Source organism: Mixophyes fleayi, chromosome 8, assembly GCF_038048845.1.
Source record: "Mixophyes fleayi isolate aMixFle1 chromosome 8, aMixFle1.hap1, whole genome shotgun sequence".
Classification (NCBI taxonomy): Eukaryota; Metazoa; Chordata; class Amphibia; order Anura; family Limnodynastidae; genus Mixophyes; species Mixophyes fleayi.
The window spans coordinates 17,513,477-17,536,797 of record NC_134409.1 but is presented as its reverse complement, the minus strand read 5'-3'; the positions used below and the strand labels follow the sequence as shown (position 1 = coordinate 17,536,797).

The 23,321-nt window shown below is 41.6% G+C and overlaps 1 protein-coding gene across 1 annotated transcript in view; it reads right to left on the bottom strand.

The window, feature by feature from the left end:
• Nucleotides 1–14,882, bottom strand: part of PRKACB (protein kinase cAMP-activated catalytic subunit beta) — a 46,954-nt gene extending 32,072 nt beyond the window's left edge. The window contains exon 1 of the mRNA XM_075181995.1: nucleotides 14,697–14,882. Within this exon, the coding sequence (XP_075038096.1) occupies nucleotides 14,697–14,742 (46 nt within the window). The 5' untranslated portion in view covers nucleotides 14,743–14,882. The remainder of the gene's footprint in view (nucleotides 1–14,696) is intronic.
• Nucleotides 14,883–23,321: the final 8,439 nt, after the last annotated feature.

Genomic DNA, 23,321 nt, shown 5'->3' with positions numbered 1-23,321 from the left:
TGGTAGGGACGGACAATAAAGGAGATCAGAAGATGACCGCATCTGATCATGCCTGTGATTGTCCACATGCGATTGTCCAACAGAATAAACACTTAGGGCTAGATTTACTAAGCTGCGGGTTTGAAAAAGTGGCGATGTTGCCTATAGCAACCAATCAGATTCTAGCTGTCATTTTGTAGAAGGTACTAAATTAATGAAAGCTAGAATCTGATTAGCTGCTATAGGCAACATCCCCACTTTTTCAAACCCGCAGCTTAGTAAATCTAGCCCTAAGGGGCATATTCAATTGTTAGTTTTCCTTGCCGCGGAAAAACTAGTACCGTTAATACGGTAATAGGTAGCTGGATTTCAGCTTGCGGTTCAGAGAGCTGCGAGCTGAAATCCAGCGAGAAAATTACCGTATTAACTCTTTTTACGCGCACTTACCGTAGTAACAGTAATAGTGCGACGAACGCGAGATTTTCAGCGTTTCCGCCGACAATTGAATATGCCCCTAAGGATCCTTTGTAAACACACTATTAGACATTAACTCTTATACTGTTTATAGAAAGGATAGTGTACTCTCTACCGCAAATTATAAGAAAATTAGAAGTTTTAGAGGAGTTGCGCAAACTTATTAAAGCACACTGCCTGTGGCCTCGCGAAGCACACTGCCTGTGGCCTACCGCTTTTTTATATGGTCATGGAACTCTACAGCAACTTCTAATACACTTATAATTTACAGCAGAGAGTACAAGGCCAGATACAGAGTGCTCTTATAGAAGTCACGATAGACTGTGGTTACTTCTAATATCCATAGTAATTTAAAGTACATTATTCTAGAACACACAGATTCAGACATGGATAACGAGCGAGACAGACAGACATGGATCGCTCCCTACTCTGACCATTGATGCCGATCTCCATACGCCGCAGCCTCCCCCTGCGCTCCAGTTAGAGACGCCGCAATGACTAAGATCAAGGTTGTGACTTCCCGTTTCTTAGCCAAGGTGGCATCCCGGGAGTCGGAAGGTGCCGTGATTATCATCCGAGTGCGAGGGAAGGACTTAAAGTAATCCTTCACATCATAATCTTTTCTGTGTAACCAGTGCATGCTGTTTATACAGTGTGCCCAAAAAATTAAACATTAATGCAGAATTGTACTTACCTAGCCTCCGATGTGCCACCCGATCTGGCAGGTCTGCCGATGTCTCTGGCTATGCTCCCCTTGCTCCAGTGTGTATGAAAGTAGCCTGCGTTGCCGAAAGCTAGGAGATAATTCTGACTTAATGTTTACCTTACTGAATATCCTTTAATATATACCGATTAGCTCTACAGCTGTGTGCTTTCTGGGGATGGGCACTGTCTAACAGAAGCACCATGCCTTATTTTCTACAGACTGATCAGGCATAAAGCAGTGCGCTGTAGCATACTTTGGGCAGGGTTATAGTTCTTGATTACAAATCACCGATTTGAATGTTTTCCAGGATCAGCCGGTGAAAACGTGTTTTGACATCTAACAATGTAAAGTGCACAGTTCACCCTCTGCGACAACATATCCATTTGTAAGCTTTTGTTAATCTTTAATGTGCTGTAACATACAAAACAACCAGGTCACGGGCAACTTATCTAAATGATCACTGTTGTAGTGTATTTTACACCCATCAGTCTGTATCTCCATCTAGGACATCAATCTCTTCCAGATCTTTACTTCTGAGTTCTGTTCCAAATTCTCACCCCGGAGCTGGTTTTGGTGAGCACAATGATTGAAAGCCACAGATCTGCAAAATACAGGTTGGCTGCAAAGATTTTGTGGAGACCAGGAACACGGGGTGTCCCCTACAAAACAAATGTTATATCCCAGGTCGGCTGCGTGCTTTGTGTTTAATAGATCAGGCCAGGAAAATAGAGGGTAGATTACGCCACAAGTTATAACCAACACCCCACCACCAAGGTCCTCCTAATACCAAGCAGCCCCAGCAGGGGCTCACCCTAGTTACCCAGGCCTGTCGGCGACTAGGGAATGACATTTCTCTTCTCTATTCTCCAAGTGACACTTGTTCCCTCCCCCTTTCTTCAGGCCACCCCAGTGCACTTGGAGAGCTCCTGGGACAGACGCTCCTCCCGGCTCGCACTGGTTGCTTATGTGGTTGAGAGCTATCAAGCGCGGTGGGAAGAATTTCACAGCAGGCAACTAATCGATGTTCAGTCTACACAAGAGAACCTTCTGCAAAACACTTAAGCCCACAACAGCCTGGCGCAGAGGATAGGGTTGAGACCGAAACCAAAACACCAAATAGCTTATTTTTTAAACTTCCCGAGTGAACTACTTGAGATTAAGAGACCAATTAAAGGGCTTCACTCAGGACACAATGTGGATTACATCTAACCAAAAAGGAATATGATGGCTACAATTGGCTAGAAGGACTGTTAAGTACTTTGTCATCCAATATTAGTCTAACAGTGGGAGCACGTTTTAAACTATTCTTTTGTTTACACTGTACCAGGTTAGGCACCCTGTGGGTCTTGGAATGTAGTTCTACAATAGACGTGGAGCCAAAGTCATATAATCCTACCCATCTCTCTGTGGTACGTGGAGAGGCTAGAGGCTCCAGCTTTAGGTCTTTAAGCAGTGCAATGTTGCAGAACCGTCTCGTACTGTTCTTCAACACTGAATTTACACTGCAAACACTGCCCCCTATAGGTTACATTTTTACACTTATTTATCTCTAAAACAACAACACAACACAAGATAACTAAAACACCAGTCCAACACAAAAGCATAATTTGTGCCAAGTTTCATGGACAATAAACGATCACCTTGCCATTATGTCTCTGCATTTCATCAGCGCTAGTCCCTGAAGGTTTCAGGTATAGCCCTTTCACAAGTGTTAGAAGCATATAGCAGGACGGTGGCTCGTTGTTACCCAACTGTTGTGAGTAACCTCTATCGATGCTAATGAGTCTATGGTTCATTAAATGATCCCGCTGGCTCCTAAACATTATGATGTTCTATCACTGTCTTGTCTGACAACCTTCCAGCAGAATAAATTATGGACCTGAGAAACCAAGATAAGAGACAAGCAAAAGAGGAAATAAAGTCATAATCCAATAGGAGAGGCCCCAATATAAGCAATGTGAACTAACTAGGGTCATGCTATATATAAATTTGATTTGACAAGCTACAATGTGTAATGGCACACCTTCCTGCACTGCATGTTTATTATTTAATGTTACAGGACCAACACCTAACCAATACGCTGCCTTACATAAGAGCTACAAAGAGTCACAAATAAGTTCTCATACCTTGATTGAACTTGAGGTGTACAGAGATTTTATTTACATGTGAAGTACAAACTATTGTCATCAGCCAACTGTGGCTAAATGATACAGACTACATTGTCCTAGAATAGGGTTACCAACAGAAAGTTGGCTCTGTATAACAAAATATATCCCCTCACCATCAGAACGTTATTACAATTATCTTTAGTTTTCAGAACCTCCTAAAGCTTTAAGCCAGGCCTGTCCAACCTGCGGCCCTCCAGGTGTTGTGAAACTACAAGTCCCAGCATGCCCTTCCAGGTATCAACTGGTTGTCTACCGGCAAAGCATGCTGGGGCTTGTAGTCTCACAATACCTGGAGAGCCGCAGGTTGGACAGGCCTGCTTTAAGCCAACATGCATGTTAGACTTAAGGGTCCTTTGCAACATACTAGTCACCTACGCACAGTGGAGACAGTCATTTTTTGTGCCGCGCCAATATTCAGCCTATCACAAGGAACTAGTGACGTAGAAGCTGTGACTCTTTCATGAGGCTAATGAAATGATTGGCTGGATATTGGTGCCGCCCATAAAATGGCTGCTTACACTGTGTGCGATAGGTCGATTTCAAGCGATGCTACTTTGCCTCGTCAGTTTGGTAATGAGCAGTGCTATGCCAAAACAAACACTCCTCAAGGTCACCTTGTCTGGAAATATTTTCCTTATATAAGTGGATATAGCAGACCATAAACCTATCAAACTGACGCAACTTTTCAAAGCCAGGGAATTACTAATATTTATTTTTTTAATTACTTGATTTGAAAGTCAGACATACATTTTAGATATATGCTGAATAAGTTTGATCTTTCAGCAACCTGACAACAAGCTGAAAGCAGCAATGTACACGAGATACCAATGCGTACAAGACAGGTCTTCAGTTTATCCGTCATGATCTTACTGGACTAGACAATGATCACGCAAGTGTAGAATCCTTTATAAAGCAACAAGATCTCATGACTGGCCCTATAGTAAATGCACTATATTCCTACACTGATCCATCACTCTGTATTAGCTTTCAACACTCACTGTACAGACCAGCTTACTTTATAGAGAACAATGTTTTCTAATTCCACGTAATTTCTAGCCATAGTCTGATGCTGCTGAATGCACTATGTGCCAATGTAATGTGGGTACGCACAGTGCCCATGTGCCAGTGCCCTTACACAGCAGTACATCCGACCAGTGCGGGACAGAACATTTGCATATCTTGTAGAGGAAGAACGTTCGTGTCTTCTCTTTCCTGGAAACAGCTCTGTTTAGAAATCGCTCATCGTGCACTGTCATTGCTATAAAGGTCCATCCCACATCCCAAGATCCGGATCTATAAAACATTCCTATTAGCACGATGAACTAGGCAGCAGGATATCACCGTTTTGTTTTTCTAAACAGAGCTTGGTAATTTAGAAACTATGGAATCATCTGATCTCATTACAGCACATTTCAACTTACTTCAAGAGAAATGTCAGCCGAGACAGTGGGAATGAAGGGACAAATATCCATTTAGTACATTCACATGTGTGGGCATATAAAACTTGTAAAGTTTTGGGAATGTTTCCCTATAGAATGCCAAATGCATTAATTTATTATACATATACATTCTGCCTGCGCTACATGCCATTCAACACAGCTCAGACAGGACTGGAAAAAAATAAGGGTTGATCATTAGCATCACGTTACCAGGATCTCCTTATCTGTGAGGAGTTTGTATGTTCTCCCCGTGTTTGCATGGGTTTCCTCCAGGTGCTCCGGTTTCCTCTCACACGCCACAAACATACTAGCAAGTTAATTGGCTGCTAACAAATTGACCCTAGTCTGACTTCAGACTATAAGCCCCAATGGGGCATGGACTGATGTGAGCGAGTTCTCTGTACAACGCTGCGGAATTAGTGGTGCTATATAAATAAATGGTGGCGGTGATGATCTCAAGGGCCATTTACAGTTATTTTAGGCAATGCAGAGAGACTGCTCAATGACCCGTAGATGCAAAATAAAGATGCAAGAGTCATCTATGCTTTAGGAGCGCAGTGTCCCAAGTTTCCATGTGAGCGGTCTTGTCATCCTCACAGACAAGGCTGGACAAATACCAGATGTCAAGTAACCTGTCTCCATCAGTACCAACAATTGGATAGATTCACAAGCCCCTAAAAACATCCTGCCGTCTCCTAGATCCGACTCCTACATTCAGCATGATTTTGTGCACTCCTGCCAATGGGCTACTAATCCCTTATCAAAGCCCCCATTGGAGCGGCTTCGTACAATGCTAGCTGAATGGGACGTAGAGGGGAAACACATGACAGACTATCCAGGCACACATACCCCAACATTAGACTATGGCTCTGTTATGTGGTAGTCCTGACTCTTCCATCGTATGGAAAACAAAAACACAACGTCTACAATTTTGGGTGGGGAGGGAGCACATAAAGGGGCAAATTCAATTGTTTACTTGTTCCGCTGCGGAAAAAGTATTACCGTTATAACGGTAATACTAAGCCAGATTTCAGCTCGCAGCTCCCTGAGCCGCGAGCTGAAATCCAGTGTGAAAAGTACCGTAATAACGGTATTTACGCGCACTATTACCGTAATGACAGTAATAGTGTGCAGGGTGCGTTACTTTAGGCCAGGCCTGTCCAACCTGCGGCCCTCCAGATGTTGTGAAACTACAAGCCCCAGCATGCTTTGCCAGTAGACAACCTGTTGATAGCTGGAAGGGCATGCTGGGACTTGTAGTTTCACAACATCTGGAGGGCCGCAGGTTGGACAGGCCTGCTTTAGGCTGTAACGCCAACAATTGAATATGCCCCATATAATCTGTATGTGTAAAGTCTTATTTCAGGATTTCCAAGTGGTGTTAAATAAAAGTTAGAAAAAGGAATCTTTAAAAATTATAAAAAAATATAGAGGCAGAGTTGTGGTGTTAAACCACAAACCTTTAAATTATAATGTGAAACATTTTGAACTACGGATTACGGACAATGAGTGCACTCGTAAGTCCCAGCAGTAACCCAGAACAATCCTTGGGAGAATAGTTATTAACAGAAATCCCACAGATTGTACTCCTGCGAGCAGGGCCCGCTTACCTCTGTCTGTATTACCCAGTATTTTTATATTACTGTGTTTGTTCCCAATTGTAAAGCGCTACAGAATATGCTGGCGCTATATGAGTGATGCCGATGGGTTAAATACAGAGTATGCATGTTACACATCATATGGGACTATTCAGTACTAGCATACAATGCACAATATACTACATGAGACACTGGAACACTTAGCACAATTGATAGGTAACAAGCAATACATGGACACAGAGGTCTGAATGTAGACTACTTATATTACAACTGTGACAAATTGCATTTAACACGGAGGCCCCAAGCTGCAAGGCCACGTCTTCATTTATCACAGAGATCGATAAAGTTAAGCAAAAACTGAAAACAAAAAGGGCCTCTTTCCGGAGCAGGTTCCTATCTGGCACTGTGCGAGGTGCTGGGACACCACAATGGCATCCACAAGACACGCCCACTCTACCATGTGATGTCTGACTGACAAGGAACAGAGTCGCTGTATCTATACATACACCGGACAGCCGGAAAGTAATCACGGCACCAAACAAGTGAATCATCTCTGTTCACCAAAATACCAATAAGGAGCAGACACCCATTACTGGAATTTAACATTTTATACTTGCATCAGGAATTAACAAAACAAACTGCCTGCTTCCTTACTTTGACGTTATATAGAGGACGGACGATACAGAACACTTTCTAAATAGATTAATGGAACAAAATTTACAGAACTTTAAATAAAGAATGATGACATCCAGCATTATAATGTGTAGCAGACAATTCAGTGCTACTAGTAAAACAATATTTTAAATAGGATCTTTTTGCTGTTGTCTGTTTTTGTGCTATATGCCAACAAATCGATGTAGTGGCAAACACATACATTACTACAAACAGGGAAAACATGAGCCCTTATTCTGCCGCACGTTGGCTAGGACGATGTATAGTTTAGCTACACACTTGCAAGCGGGGCCAAGACAAAACTGGCTCTCACAATCAATGCCAACTAAAGAAGGTGCCCAGCCCACTATACTCAGCGAGGACCTATTCCCATATACCTGGATAATGAATGAACACACACTTCTCGTTTCAGCTGCAATTCCTGGTTACAGTTTAAACTATGTTGTGGATTTATGGCTTAATGTGGCCTCTCACTACTGCCCACATGCAGAATTCAATAGAGAAGTGAGGTCTATGACGACAGCCACTGACATTAGCGTCAAGGCCAGGTAGTGGTTTGTTTTTTTTTTAAAGGGAAACTAATACAGAAGTTCATTTTGATACAATACAAATATTGTGTAATATTCATAAACATGAAATATTATAAGCTCTTTTACATACATATGATTGGTAGCACTTTGACAAATAAAAATATACCTACTTAGTACACTGAAAGCGGAGGCTCAGTCTTTTGTACTTTTCCCAGTCTCCTTTACCAATAGAAGTAGCCGCATCCACACAATGAAAACGATAAGGAACATTATATAAAACTGCAGCAATAAAAAAAATTAAAAAAAACCCCCAAAACACTTCCCAAACTAAACTGCAGCCCTCATTCATACATCCTAATGTATGTACTTCCAAATAACTTCTGCACCTACTAAGGAATACAAAGGATGTTATTTCCAATGCCCTTTCAGGTTCAGAAACTTGCTTTATAGTTTTAGTTTCACGTCAGTTTGACAATAAAATCATCATGATCACTAAAATTATATATATATATATATCTCCACTGATTCTGCAGCGCTGTACAGAGAACTCATTCACATCAGTCCCTGCCCCTTTGGAGCTTACAGTCTAAATTCCCTAATATACATACACAGAGAGAGACTAGAGTCAATTTTTAATAGCAGCCAATTAACCTACTAGTATGTTTTTGGAGTGTGGGAGGAAATCCACACAAACATGGGGAGAACATACAAACTCCACACAGATAAGGCCATGGTCGGGAATGGAACTCAAGACCCCAGTGCTGTGAGGCAGAAGTGCTAACCACTGAGCTACCGTCCCGCCCATAGAGATATTCCTTCAGCGATAGGGAAGCAGCTTGACTAGCCCTTATAAAGTATGAAGAAACAAAAGGCACGAACAATTTCATTATAATTATAAAGTAAAAACAAACTACCTACAAAAGGGCTGCTTTCCATCACCTTCCAATAATCAAAAACGCGTATGTAAAAGTTCCTGTAAATTATTTAAATTGATAAAGGTTACCAATGTGATTTTTTTCTTTTTTATCTTTATTCAAACCCACTTTGAAATTTTATAAAGTAACAGTTGTGTATGGCATTGAACACAATTTCATCGGCTGGCTACACACAAACACAAACTAATTTGTGGAATTGTGTCCTAATCAATGAAATGGTATAAAAAAAAAAAAAAAATCAAAAAATAATCAGGAGACGTCATCTAATTCATTGCGTCTTGGTGCAGTGCTCAGATGAAGACGCTGCAGCACTTGTTGCCGTGCTTTTATCTGTCTTGCGTTTAGTAGACCGCATGCCAACGCCATCAACGACTAATAAAAAACAAAGTGCCAGAGCAATGCCAAGCATGTATCTTGCTACTGTATGCCAAGTAGCAGCAGCCTGCAGTCTGTCCACATACTGAAAGTGTTTAGTACACAGTCAAAGCACAAACCAGTTTATGGAATGTTTAGAAAACACATTTAACCAAACATATACAAGCTGGAAACAACACAACTAGATCAGACATCAGAGCAAAACAAAACCATACTGAAGAGTGGATACATGAACTGTATCAGGTGCTAAATACATAATCCTGGCCACATGCAGTTCTGTCAATTTGGTTATTTAGTCTGGCTGCTTAACCAAAGTATTATTAGCAAAAGGTGCAAGACAGGTGGTCAGCATAAGGATCAACAAAATGCTGTAGGCTTTACAGCCACCTGAATGACGGGCTTCATCTATAGGATGCTCAAAAAACTTACACCAAAAAGTTAGGAGCCAGGAGTAAAACTATTAGATCCTTGGCTACCTAGAAACGTGCACTTGTCCAGTCCTAGAAGGCATCACGAGATCGCACTACCTAGATAGGAATTTGTATTCTCTAAACTTATAGTAGTCATGACCTTGTTATTTTGAATGAAAGCATAGCATGGATTGTATCGTATCATGCTGTACATCCCCATATATAGATGAATCAGAGGTCTTTACTACACTGAACCTCTCAGGAAACATATCACATTAGGAGCAAGTCATCCCTGCAGCAAAACTACATAGTTCAATAATGTTAACGATAGAGGAATCTCAGCCAGGCAGCAGATATTACTAAAATAATGAGTACCTGTCATGTACTCACATTTGAGATACCATTGTGTGGAATGAACCAATACCAATGACGTCTATCAATTCACTAAAAAAATATCGCTGAGGCAAACATTGGGATTGTCAAGCACTTAAACACTTTCAGGGAGAGAGCACTGGGGCACATTTGGAGGCTCTGGATTGTTCATTTCAATAAGGCCAAACAAGTAATTTAACTATGGTAATTATGGAATGTAAAAAGCGATCATAATCTAGGATTATACATTTTCCATTTTGAACCAAAAGGTGGCACACAAATGCTATAGTGGACACAGGGTGAGCAAGGAGCAAAGCATATTCATTAAAACATTGTAGTGTGTGTTGTGAGCCTTGGGCTTGAATACAGCCATGGTGAAGCTTTATGAAATGTTCTAAAAAGGAAAAAAGTGGAGATGTTGCCTATAGCAACCAATCAGATTCCAGCTATCATTTATCTGGTACATTCTAGTAAATTATAGCTAGAATGCGATTGGTTGCTATAGGCAACACCTACACTTCCTTATTAGGAGGTTTGCTAAATCTACCCCTTCTGGTGTTATCTTCAGCTTGTTTGCCCCTTCCAAGTGCTCAACTTTCTTCTGTCTTTTCACACACGGGCACTTGTCACAATTGTTTTAATGGAATTTTTTATCATTGCTCTGGCAATACTACTGGATAGCTAGTTTGCACAAGCTGGGTATTGGAAATTATTTTCATACATGGGAGAGATTCATTGTATGGGGTGATGGCTCAATCTTGAAGTGTAGACAAAACATGCTTTGCCGTCTACGTTTGGCATAATCACTCACTAGCAGCATTGCTGGATGGCTTGCGTACAGCTTAAATATAGCTTGTGTCTAACCACCCACATTTCAATGAAATCAACCAAGAATTTTTTACAACCTACACCAGGTGATCCAAATATTGATTCCGGGTTGTGAAACACAAAAAAAAAACCTTCTGAAAACTTCTGGTGAACACCAAGAGATTTTTAAACAGTTTTATATTAACTAAAAAAATAAGACAACAAATAAGTGGCGATGACCCTTGAAGAAAAACCAATGAGCCCATCTTACTGAATATCTGCAGAGCAGCTTCAACTTTGGCTCAGATTCTTAATAAGAGAGGAAATACAGAACAGAAGACTGTAATATATATATATATATATATATATATATATATATATATATATATATATATATATATATATATATATATATATATATATCTGTGTAATAAACCTGGTGGTAAATATGCTGATCTGTGTCTAGGCCACCAATTTCAGTCCCGGTATAAGGGACAGCAAGTTCTATTATACTATGAAGTTCCTCAACATAAACACGGTCTGCTTCTATTAGTGAATGAATTATATAGATTTTTCCATCATTTCATTGTTTAATGTGGGTAGGAGACGACGTTCAAAAACCTTCACTATAAATTAAAACGGTAGACTGTGCTTTATAGCTAGTTCCACAATGTTACCAATAGCAGTTACTGATTATTTTACATCTGGATGAAGATTGTGTTAAAGCTCACACATGACCACTCTACTCCCACCACTGTACCGAGCATCGCCCAAAATTCCTACTGGAGAAACATACTGACACCCTTCTGAGTGTATGCAATGGTTACCCTTTTTGTTTGTAAATAATGGGGGTAGGGGATGGGTGAAGGACAACACTGCACCACTCTTCTGATGCTGTCCCATTCTTAATAACAGTCAAACATGAGTATCAGACCATGACCACAGAAGATAACATCTACAGTACCTTGCAGAGTTATCCATAAACTGAAAGGGGAGCAATGTTATCTGCATATTTGTACTTATTAACAAATGTGCTGGGGCCCTGGAGTACAATTTATACAAAATTTAATAATGGACTGCAGGGAATTATAAGACAATAACTTTTGAACAAAGCATCAAACAAACAAGTCACTGGAGACATTGCTCCTTCCACTATCTAACTCTCAGTCTGTGGCCTCCTCCGTTCATGTGATGACACTGCCCCCGGTCACATGCAGTCCTATCCTCTAACATTATCACATGACTGGACAGGTCACTGCCTCCCACAGGATCAGTTCACTCATTTCCTGCTGCTGTGACCATTATCTGATCTGATTGGCTAATAAACAGGATACGCATAAATGAGCGTGAAAGGACAATGGACTAGAGTAGGACCATTTTGTTGCAATCAAACACTTTAAAAATTACAATCAGATTGGTTACAATGGTTTCTACCATGTTATTGTCTCTGTGCTCCACAGTGCATGAACATTTCCTACAGCATCAAGAGATGGGCCATATTTAATAAGAATAGCCAGTGTGATAAACTAGTTAAATTATATCTCAAAGCACATCATTACAAAATAATGGCAATACTTTATGGTTTATTTACCAATTCAAATTAATCTGTAATATATGCTGCTAGAGCAAGATTTCTCAACTTGTGCTACTGGTACTCTTGGACAGATTCAAGGGCTACTTCTACCTGTTAGAAGCAAAAATCCTGGGTACTTCTTACATTTTCACTGACTTCTCGCTCGTAATGAAGGCCCCAGGAACTGCACACAACAGTTTTTTTTGGAGGCCGCACTGTTTCTGCAGTATACCACCTGCTAAAGTTTGATCGTGTGCCATTAAAATATGGCCGGTGAAAATGGATGCAAGCTCTGTGCTTGTGGCTTTGTATTGGTCTGCCTGATCACACCCACATAGGCTGTAGTGCCGCACTGGCTTTTGCTATTGCTGTGTATTACAGGAACAAAGGATCCCTGGGAAAAACTGTTTCAGCATGTAGTTCTCAGGGCTCCACTAAGGGGAATGGAGTAGGTCAGTGAAAGTTTGAGTAACTGGGATGGAAGCTTTAAATAAATAAAAAAAATTGCATTAGACAGGAATAAAACATATGCAAAAACAAAAAAACAAAAGCCAGCTGTACTTAGTAAATATTTACGCCCATAAGAGAGTATTTTATAACATTTACAGTCTTTATGATGTGCCTGGTTATTTTTTAAGCAATAAAATGTGGAAGTTAATAAAAGTTTTAGAAACATGAGCTGAAGCAACAGCCAACTGACTTTGTGAGTCTCAAATAAAAGGTTGCCAAAACGAGAAACAATAAGAAGAGAAGAGCAATGGCAGCTTAAGTGGCAAAAGCATGAAACAATGGCTCAAGAAGCACAACATAACCCTAGAGACTCAGACTGCATATATAAGCTGTACCTTTTCCCAAAATGATTCCATACAAAACCAAGTTAGCCGGCCAATTACAGTGACACTAATCATATACCCATAAAGCCAGTAGTAAACAAAACGAAAAAAAGAAAAACAAATATACCACCAAAATAAATGAATGGACATCACGCACAGCAAGGGGTCTTACCTAAGTGTGGCCGATGTGTTCATAACACTAACTCCACATCAATTGACTGCAAGCTTCAACATGTGGCAGAAGCAGCCAATTTCAACAAAAGCAGCAAGCCCAGGGGGGTATATTTACAAAATTGCAGGTTTGAAAAAGTGGAGATATTGTCTATAGCAACCAATCAGATTCTCGTTATCATTTATTTAGTGCATTCCACAAAATGACAGCTAAGTCTCTACAGAGCAGAATATCAGTGTTGTGATGAGCAGTTTACACAGTGCAACCCAACTGTCTATGCACATTTGCGAGTTCAGTGGGATATTGGGGAATGACACCACACACAGCATTTTCCATCATCCAGGTATCAGTTGAGAGCCCTTCTTGTGGAAGAATGCTGCTGCATCCCTTCTGCACAATTCCAGAAATTTGTAGGATCAACGCCATGGCTCACACAGGCTGTATGGCCCACACCTGGGAGCCCAAAGCCCTATTAAGTGAATTTATACTGGTGTTTCCCCACTACATGTACATACGCACCAGCAAAATCTCAGAGCCACTGGCTCCATAAAACTAGTAACTCCATATCTCTAAAACCAGTGACACCAATTCACCCATATGCCATAGTAATACCTACCCCATACACTACCCCCCCCCCCCATTCGGTGCTACCAATTATATATAAAACGCAAGTCATACCCCACATACATCTCAGTGCCACCGACTGTACACACAAACGTCAAACCAGCCCTCCACATCTTCCAGTGACAGATTTGAAACAAGTAAGCCAACCCTACAACTCCCAATCACACTAACCATCTTCATATATCTATTAGCCTAGCAATACTGAACCCAACCACACACAGCCGGCCTCAAACCTTTAAGGCTATGAACGTATATAGCAACACACAGCCGACTCCATACGCGACACTGACCCTGTACATATACACGTTCTGTCAGACCCACGTCTCACACTGACACTAGACACACACTTTGCCATCACCATATCTCCCAATGACACAATACACACACAAGTACCTGCTCTATTTCATCCAGTAACAATAATCCTAAACAAACACACTACCAGCCCCATGTCTCCCAGTAACACTGACCCTATACATACTAATAGCTCAATGACTCCAGGTGACAATGACCCTATATAAACACACTGCCTCCTCTATGCCTGCAAGTGACACTGACCCTATACATACACACACTACAAGCACCAGGACTCCAGGTGACACTGACCCTATACACACACACTAACAGCTCTGTCTCCCAGAAACACTGACCCTATACAAAGACACACAACAATAGCTCAATGACTCCAGGTGACACTGCCAATATATAGAACACACTGCCTGCTCTAAATCTGCCAGTGACACTGATCCTAATAATATATATATATATATATATATATATATATATATATATATATATATATACACAGCTCCATGACTCCAGGTGACAGGACCTTATCTATACTCAGCCTGTGACACTGACCCTGTTATACACACACACATGTACACACAGCCAGTGACACTGACCATATTACACATACACACAGCCGGCTCCCGGATCCTACATTCCCAGTGTCAGGGTCTATCCCCCGGTGCTCCCCCGCTCAGAGCCCCTGATGTAGCCCCCAGTGTGAGGCCCTCAGGCCGCACTCACCGCTCTCGATCTCGTTCCCTTTCTTGGCAGTGGCGGCGTTCCCCATGGCTCGGAGACTCGGGGCGGGGGGAGGGCGCTGTTTCCTGGGGGCCGCTTCCCGGCTCTGTCCGTCACACTGCTCCGCTCCACCGACTCGTCCAGCCGCCGCCTCCGCCACACGTCTAGAACCGCTCCACCGGAAGTGACGTCTCACCTGGCCGCCTGCACGTGGGCGTGGCCAGGTGACGGGTCCCGGCGAGCGCCGCCCCTCCTGTTCCCCTGGTCTCCATCCTCCTGGTGCTCCTGTTCCCCTGGTCTCCATCCTCCTGGTGCTGCTGTTCCCCCGGCCTCCATCCTCCTGGTGCTCCTGTTCCCCCGACCACCATCCTCCTGGGGCTCCTGTCCCCTGGCCACTATCCTCCTGGTGCTCCTGTCCCCTGGTCTCCATCCTCCTGATGCTCCTGTCACTGGTCTCCATCCTCCTGATGCTCCTGTTACTGGTCTCCATCCTCCTGATGCTCCTGTTGCACTGGTCTCCATCCTCCTGGTGCTCCTGTTCCCCTGGTCTCCATCCTCCTGATGCTCCTGTCACTGGCATCTATCCTCCTGGTGCTTCTGTTCACCTGGTCTCCATCCTCCTGATGCTCCTGTTCCCCCGACCACCATCCCCCTGGTGCTCCTGTTCCCCTGGTCTCCATCCTCCTGGTGCTCCTGTCACTGGCCACCATCCTCATGGTGCTCCTGGCCTCTGCTCCCTATGTCACTGGCCTCCTTCTCTGATCCCTGGCCTCTGCTCCCTATGTCACTGGCCACCATCCTCCTGATGCTCCTGGCCTCTGCTCCCTATGTCACTGGTCTCCTTCTCTGATATCTCTGGCCTCCATCCTCCTGGCCTCTGCTCACTATGTCAATGGCCTCCTTCTCTGATCTCTCTGGCCACCATTCTCCTGATGCTCCTGGCCTCTGCTCCCTATGTCACTGGCCTCTGCTCCCTGTGTCATTGGCCTCTTTCTCTGATCGCCCTGGCCACCATCCTCCTGATGCTCCTGGCCTCTGCTCCCCAGGGGTGCACGGAGGATTGTCGGGGGGGGGGGTTTCTCCCCGCCGACCGAAAAAAAAACCCCAAAAAAAAACACGAGAGAGAGCGCATGCGCAGCAGCTCCGTTTCGCCAGCGCTGTCCTACACAGCAGCTGCGGCGCTGTCTAAGAAGCGTCTGCGGCGGTGCTGTATACAATACAGCACCGCCTCGGACGCTTCTTTGACAGCGCCTCGGCTGCTTTATAGGACAGTGGCCACTTAGTTAGCGCAGGGGGGAGTTCCTAGAGACTCAGAAACCCCCCCTGCGTGCGCCACTGCTCCCTATTTCACTGACCTCCTTCTCTGATCTCTCTGGCCTCCTTCTCTGATCTCTCTGGTCTCCTTCTCTGATCTCTCTGGTCTCCTTCTCTGATCTCTCTGGCCTCCTTCTCTGATCTCTCTGGTCTCCTTCTCTGATCTCTCTGGTCTCCTTCTCTGATCTCTCTGGCCTCCTTCTCTGATCTCTCTGGCCTCCTTCTCTGATCTCTCTGGTCTCCTTCTCTGATCTCTCTGGCCTCCTTCTCTGATCTCTCTGGCCTCCTTCTCTGATCTCTCTGGTCTCCTTCTCTGATCTCTCTGGCCTCCTTCTCTGATCTCTCTGGCCTCCTTCTCTGATCTCTCTGGTCTCCTTCTCTGATCTCTCTGGCCTCCTCTTCCCATATCACTGGTATTTTACTTGTTGAATTGGCCTCCACTTTTCACCCTTCTAATATTGGCCTCCTGTTACAGTAGCCCTTTTCTTCCTGTCTCGCCGTCCCTCCTTCTGTCACTTTATCTGTTTCATGTTTCACTGTTATATTTCTCATGTCACCTTTTCCTTATTACTGATCTCCTCATTGTCAGCCTCTATCGGCTACATTCATGAAGCTGGACTTCTATCCTTTGGTTGTCTCAACTGCCTTCCCCATACTCATACAATTTTTTTTTCTACTTTATTGGCCTCCTTGTGACTGGCTTCCCACTGTCAGTGATCTGGTGCTCCTATCACATATTCCTACTTGTCTGTAGTGTTACAGTCATTCCTTCTCACTAGTTTCTTCATTAATCTTAGGGAACAACAGCTTCCCGTTGAAATTCTAGCTTTACACTATATACACCATATCTGGAGTAGATGTAAAATTGTAGCCTGCTTTTATGTCCATAAAACTTTATGCAAAGAAAGGGAACACTTTTGATTAAAACATAGCATATTGGTCCAGGCTGATTGCAAAGGTAAAAGTGCCTAGTGGGCTATATGATCCATTCACAAAGCAATGTTGGTCAAAAAGGTTGTTGTCTTGTATCAGCTTTGTAAAAGGTGGTAATAGGGTAACCTACAGAGGTTAAAATTTACGAGCTTGTCTGAAGAGGTGGGTTTTCAGAGAATGCTTGAAAGTTTGAAGACTAGATGATAGTCTTATTGTGCAAGGGAGGGAATTCCACAAAGTGGGTGCAACCCGAAAACAAGTCCTGTAACCGGGAATGGTAGCAGGTAATGAGTGTGGATGAGAGACAGATCTTATCAGAATAGAGGTGTCGAGTTGGAAGGTATTTTTAGACAAGTGAGGAAATGTATGTCGGTGCAGTTTTGTTGATGACCTTGAATGTTAGTAGAATTATTTTATATTGGCTTCAGTGAAAAACAGACTGATGTAGAGACTGACAGAGCGAATCAGCAGTGGAAGAATGATTTGCAAGGAAAATCAATCTAGCCGCTGCGTGCAAAATAGATCATAGGGGTGAGAGTCTGATTCAGGGAAGATCGGTAAGGATGGAATTGCAATAGTCTATGCGGGAAATGACAAGTGCACAAATTAAAGATTTTGCAGTATCTTGTGTGATATATGTGTGTATTCTGGTAATGTTTTTTAGATGTATGTAACATAATTTAGACAAAGATTGGGGAACAAAGGTTAGTTCTGGATCAAGGATCAAACCTTCACAGCGAGCTTGTGGGGTAGGATCTATTATATCAACAGAAATAGAAATGTCAGGTAGGTAATTTCTCTTGGCTGGTGGGAATATTATTAACTTTGTTTTTGTATAATTGAGTTTGAGTTGGCGAGAGGACATCTAAGTTGAGATGGCAGAAAGACAGTAACGTGGAACAAGAAGATGATGGAGAAATCGGGAGAGGATAGATAAATTTGGGTATCATCCGCATAGGATACTTAAGTCCAAAGTAGTTTATTAGTTTTTCATGTGAAGTGGTGTAGCTAGAGAAGAGCAGAGGACCTAGAACTAAGCCTTGTGGTACTCCATCTTATAAAGGAAGTGAATACAGAGAAACTAACAATGAAAGAGCAATTGGATAGGTCGGATGAGAACCAGGATAGGAGAGTGTCCTGATGACGTAGGGATTGTAGCATTTGTATTAGAAGAGAGTGGTCAACAGTGTCAAATACAGCAGAGAGATCCAGGAGAATTAGAAGAGAGTTAATAAACTTTAGAATTAGCAGTGATCAAATCATTGACAATCTTTGTCCGTGCAGTCTCTCTTTGGAGTGTTGGAAACGAAAGCCTGACTGAAGAGGGTCTAATAGGTTGTGTGAGGCAATTGTGGGCAATGTGGTCAGAAAGCTTGGAAGTTTTTCAGAATAGGATTAATCACTGCGCTATTGAATAAAAACGGAAAGATACCAGTAGAGAGAGAAAGAGATTACAGATTTTACTTAGGGTTGGGATGAGCACAGGAGACAGAAATCTACCAATTTGTAAGCGGAAAAAAGACAGGTGATAGAGTAGAAACATTAACAATCATGCGCTCATTGTTTAGTTGTAATTGAATTGTTTAGTGTCTTTACCACTGTAACTATTTCCTATAATAATAGTTGAATCAATTAGCAGTAATGCTAAGTGTTAAGAAGTATCAAATGGTAAATGGGGTTAATATAATCTAAAATGAAAGATAAAAGTAAATATGAAACTAAGACATAAATTGAGAGCAAGCAATGCTTTTTATGTAAAAAATTAATGAATTCTGAATTCTCAAATTTGTAACATCCATGTTCACATTTGTGTACAATAGTAGGTAATTAGTTTGTACCTTTTACTATAGTGTTTTGTCCCGAATTCCGAAATAATCCTGATGTAACAGTGTCCTGTGTTGTCAAGGGATTCTCCTTAGGTAATCAGTCTCTCGATAGAAAGTACAGTGTCTTTATGTCATTCAAAAACTCGTAAGTGTCCAAGTTCCACTTAACTTTTTGTCACCTTATATTTTATATTTAGATGTTAGATATCTTCTTTTCATCTGGAGTTATGTAGATAGTTCAGATGAAGATTATATCTTTGGTTTATTAGTCTCTGGTATCAGATAGTTAGTGATTCTTGTGGGTTGGATTAATGTTTTGAAATCAGTGCCCCTCAATTCAAATATCATGTATTAATTGCTTTGTAATTTATTAATAGTGTGAAGTAAATGGATAGTACTTACATTTATCTGTAGTCTCTGGTGTTGGAATCTTGTCACATTGGCAGATTGATAGATTGTATTTGGGCTTGGGTATGTGGATCGATACATTCCACCCTGGAATGCAGTTACTTCCGCGTACGGAAGCCTAAGGTGGTCAAAAAAAGGTATTCTCATGTGGTCTTTCTCAAAGGTCGGTGACGATTGGCAGTTGGATAGCGTCTATTTATATAGGAACCGGTGATTGGGATGACGTGAATGTTAAACCTGTCGTTTGTTTGCACTATGAGTTTTACCTGCTCGTGGATTTAATCATGGTGTAATTATGTCAACCATAGTTAGTAGAGGTCAATATTAATTAACTGGTTCTAAACTGAAATAAGGGAAGGGGAAGTATATATTGCTGTATGTCAGTAAGCAAAGTACAATTATTATACTTAGACCACAATATTTTCTAACATCATGTACAATTTTAAATTGAGATTAACCTTATTCAAAATCTTCAATCATCATATAAAGTCTCATTCTTGAGACTGAAATGTATAAAAACAATGCTAGTTGTTGTTCTTATACATTAATGAATTGCATGAAATGATGCTGGTTGGTGTTATATCTTAATGAGTTGTAGACTGAAAAGGATAAATTGATGATGCATAAAGAATGTATATCAAATATATAAAAGCAATAATAAACAACAAGCATTGCTTCGGTAGGGGTAGCAAACACAAGTGGTGCAGCTTCATCCAGCAGTAGAAAGTTCCCAAGGTTAACACTAATATTAGATTGATTTTCCTTGCAAAAATAAAGTGACCCACCCTACAATATAGAGCATTCTAGTAGTCACTATAGAATACATGGAGCATTCCGATTACTAATATACAATACAGAGAACATTCTATTGACCTCTATACAATACAGGCAGTATGCTAGTGACTAATATCCAATCCAAGGAACATTCTAGTGACCAATATGCATTCTAGTTACTGGTTTATAATCCCAAGAACATTCTAGTGACCTCCGTACAATACACAGAGCATTAAAGTGATCGCTATGCACTATAGAGAGCATTCTAGTAACAGCTATGCAATCAGAATATTCTAGTAAGAGATTTAGAATATACAGAACATTCTATTGACCGATTTACATTCTAGTGTTATGCTATGTCATGGTTTTACACAGGAATAGTAGGATTCTAACAATCTGCCTAATTTAGCTCCACCCACCTCGGAGGTGGGGAGTCTAGCGTGGCGAAGATCTTCGCCAGGGACCCCTGGTCTTCGCTGCTAGTACCACACAGGTCACTGTTCTCCCTATAGGTACCAGGTGAGAGTGACAGGTGTAAGAATGATCACAGGCAAAGGAAATAACAGCAGAGCAGAGAAGTTCTGGTAACGGATAACCAAGATATGAAGAGGAGTACTGGATCCCAGAATTAGCTGAGAAGCACAGAACGCTGGATACAAGGATTAGCTGAGACAGTTACCCCCCCCCCCCCTTAAAGATGGGCACGGAACACCCTAAAAAAGGTTTGTTGGGAAATTTTATGTGAACCTTCTTCAGAAGAGTGGGAACGTGAACTTCAGATGCATCAACCCAAGTTCATTCTTCAGGACCATAGCCCTTTCAGTCCACCAAGTACTGAGTCTTTCCTCAAGAACGTCTTGATGCAAGGAATTGTTTAACTTCAAATTCATCTGCCGAGTGTTGATAACATGATGGAGAAAAAATAGAAACACGATTAATAATAATTGGTTTCAGCAGAGAAATATGGAATGTATTGGAAATGTGGAATTAAGGTGATAGCTTCAATTTAAATGCCATTGGGTTGATCACTTGAAGAATTTTGAAAGTCCAATGTACTTGGGTGTGAATTTAATACATGGCACTTTTAAATGTATGTTTCGAGTTGACAGACAGACTTTGTCTCCCTTTTTTAGAGCTGGAATAGTACGTTGCATCTTGTTAAAAAAAAAAACATTTGTAATGCTTGGAGGTTTTCTTGAGATTTGTAATTATGTTAGAACAAATATTAGAGAAGTCCCGGCACAAAGAATTGACCGCTGGAACATTAGTAGGAGGTAAACGGGAGAATTTCGGAACTTAATGGATGGAGTCCAAATACAGTGTAGAAGGGAGAAGAAGATGAGGATTCATGAAACAGGTTGCTATGTGCAAATTCTGCCCACAGGAGAAGGTCTGTCCAATTATCTTGATTAGATGTAGTGTAGATTATAATAAAAATTTCCTAGTCTTGATTTAATCTTTCCTCTTGCCCATTAGATTGGGGATGGCAGGCAGAGGAAAAATTGAGACAGATAATCAAAATTTTAAAATTAATTGAACTCTTCGGGTCGAGATAATCTGGGGGCACTCGTGTAGACAAAATAATTCTTTGATAAACATTTTAGCAATGGATGAGGTTAGAAGGTTAACCAGTCAATTTAATGAAATGAGCCCTTTTGGAAAAGTAATCCACAACTCCCGAAATCGTGTTACATATTTTTACTTGGAGCAAGTTCAGTAATGAAGTCCATGGCAATGTGAGTCCATGGTCTCACAGGAATGGGCAAGGGATGCAGATGACCGACTGGGGCTTTATCTAGTGTTGGGCACAGGTTGCACAGGCAGAACAAACTCCCTTACATGCAGACGAAGGGTTGGCAACCAATAGTTCCTTAATATGAGTTCCAGAAGTTCTTGAGAACCTTCATGCCCACCGAAACGAGAAGAATGTGCCCAATGTAGAATCTTCCAAAATGTGGGGAGAACTAAGGTCTTGCCATGGGGAGAAGTCACAGGAGGGTCCATAGAAGTAGAAAGCATAAATTTGGAATCTAGAATGGGACGATTCTCTGGATCTTTAGGATTCTGTCAGTCTTCAAAGGTTTGAGACAGGGTGTCTTCTTTTCTGTTACAATTCTGTTCTGTTCTCCGATTGAATCGAGATAAAAACAGTGGGCTTGATGCTTATTGTAAAACTTGGTCCTTGAAAAACTATATCTCAATTTTGCAAAAGGAAGTTTAATGGGCAGTCGTTTCTTATCCCAAATTGTATAATTTCTCTTGGCTAGAAAGAGTTTTTCAGATAAAAAATTGTAGGGGTGCAGCTTCCCAGTGGAAGATTTCTGGGAAAGAACAGCTCCTACAGCAACTGACGTAGCATCAGCTTCCAAGAAAAAAAGCATTGAAGTGTCAGGGTATAGAGGCTAGAGTGCAGTACCCCCCCCCCCCCAAATACAAATAAATTGTCTGTAAAAATTGGCAAAGCCAAGGAAGCGTTAAAAAGTTTTCAACCCCAAAGTGTGTAGCCATTCCAACACAGCACAAACTTTTTCTGGGTGAATTTGGAGACCCGAGCCTAAGACTATATACCCAAGAAAGTTTAAAGGAGCATTTCTCTAGTTTATAGTTGAGACGATATTTATGTAGTTGAGACAGGACAGGACTTCCAATACTTAAAGACAGTGAGAGACAAGATCTTTCGAAAAAAATCAGTATGTCATCCAAATAACCTCATAGGAGTAAAGTAGGTCTCTGAAGATCTAATTTATGACACTGGAAAGATGCAGGGGCATTGTACAGTCTGAAGGGCTTCAATAAATACTTGTACTGGCCAATTCTTGTATTAAAAGCTGTTTTTCTCTAATCTCCCCTTCGAATACAAGTCAGATTCTAGGCACCATGGACATCAGTTTAGTGAAGATGGTGGCACCGTTGTTATGATCAAATAATTCAGTAATCAAGGGTAGAGGGTAGCTGTTCTTGATGGTAATAGTATTAAGGCTGCGATAACCAAAGCATGGACAAAGTGTTCCATCAGTTTTGTTCACGTAGAAGAAGCCGACCCTGAATGAAGAAAATGAAGGTCTACTAAATCCCCACTGTAAGTTCTCTTTAACATATTTAGCCATAGCCTGAGTTTCTGGGAAGGAGAGAGGATAGACACGGGGGTAAATGTATCAAGGTGCGATTTTGCAAATCCAGCGATTTTCTCGGAAGAGTTGAAACTCGCAGATGTATGAACCTGAGATTTTATGTAAAATCGCCAGAGATGTGTATCTGTCAAAATCACTATTTCCAAAATCGATAGAGATCAAACCCCCCACTGTTTGCCACTCTAGCTATACAAGCCTCAAATGTATGAAGCTGCGATTAAGCAAACTCTCCTGAGTTTGCT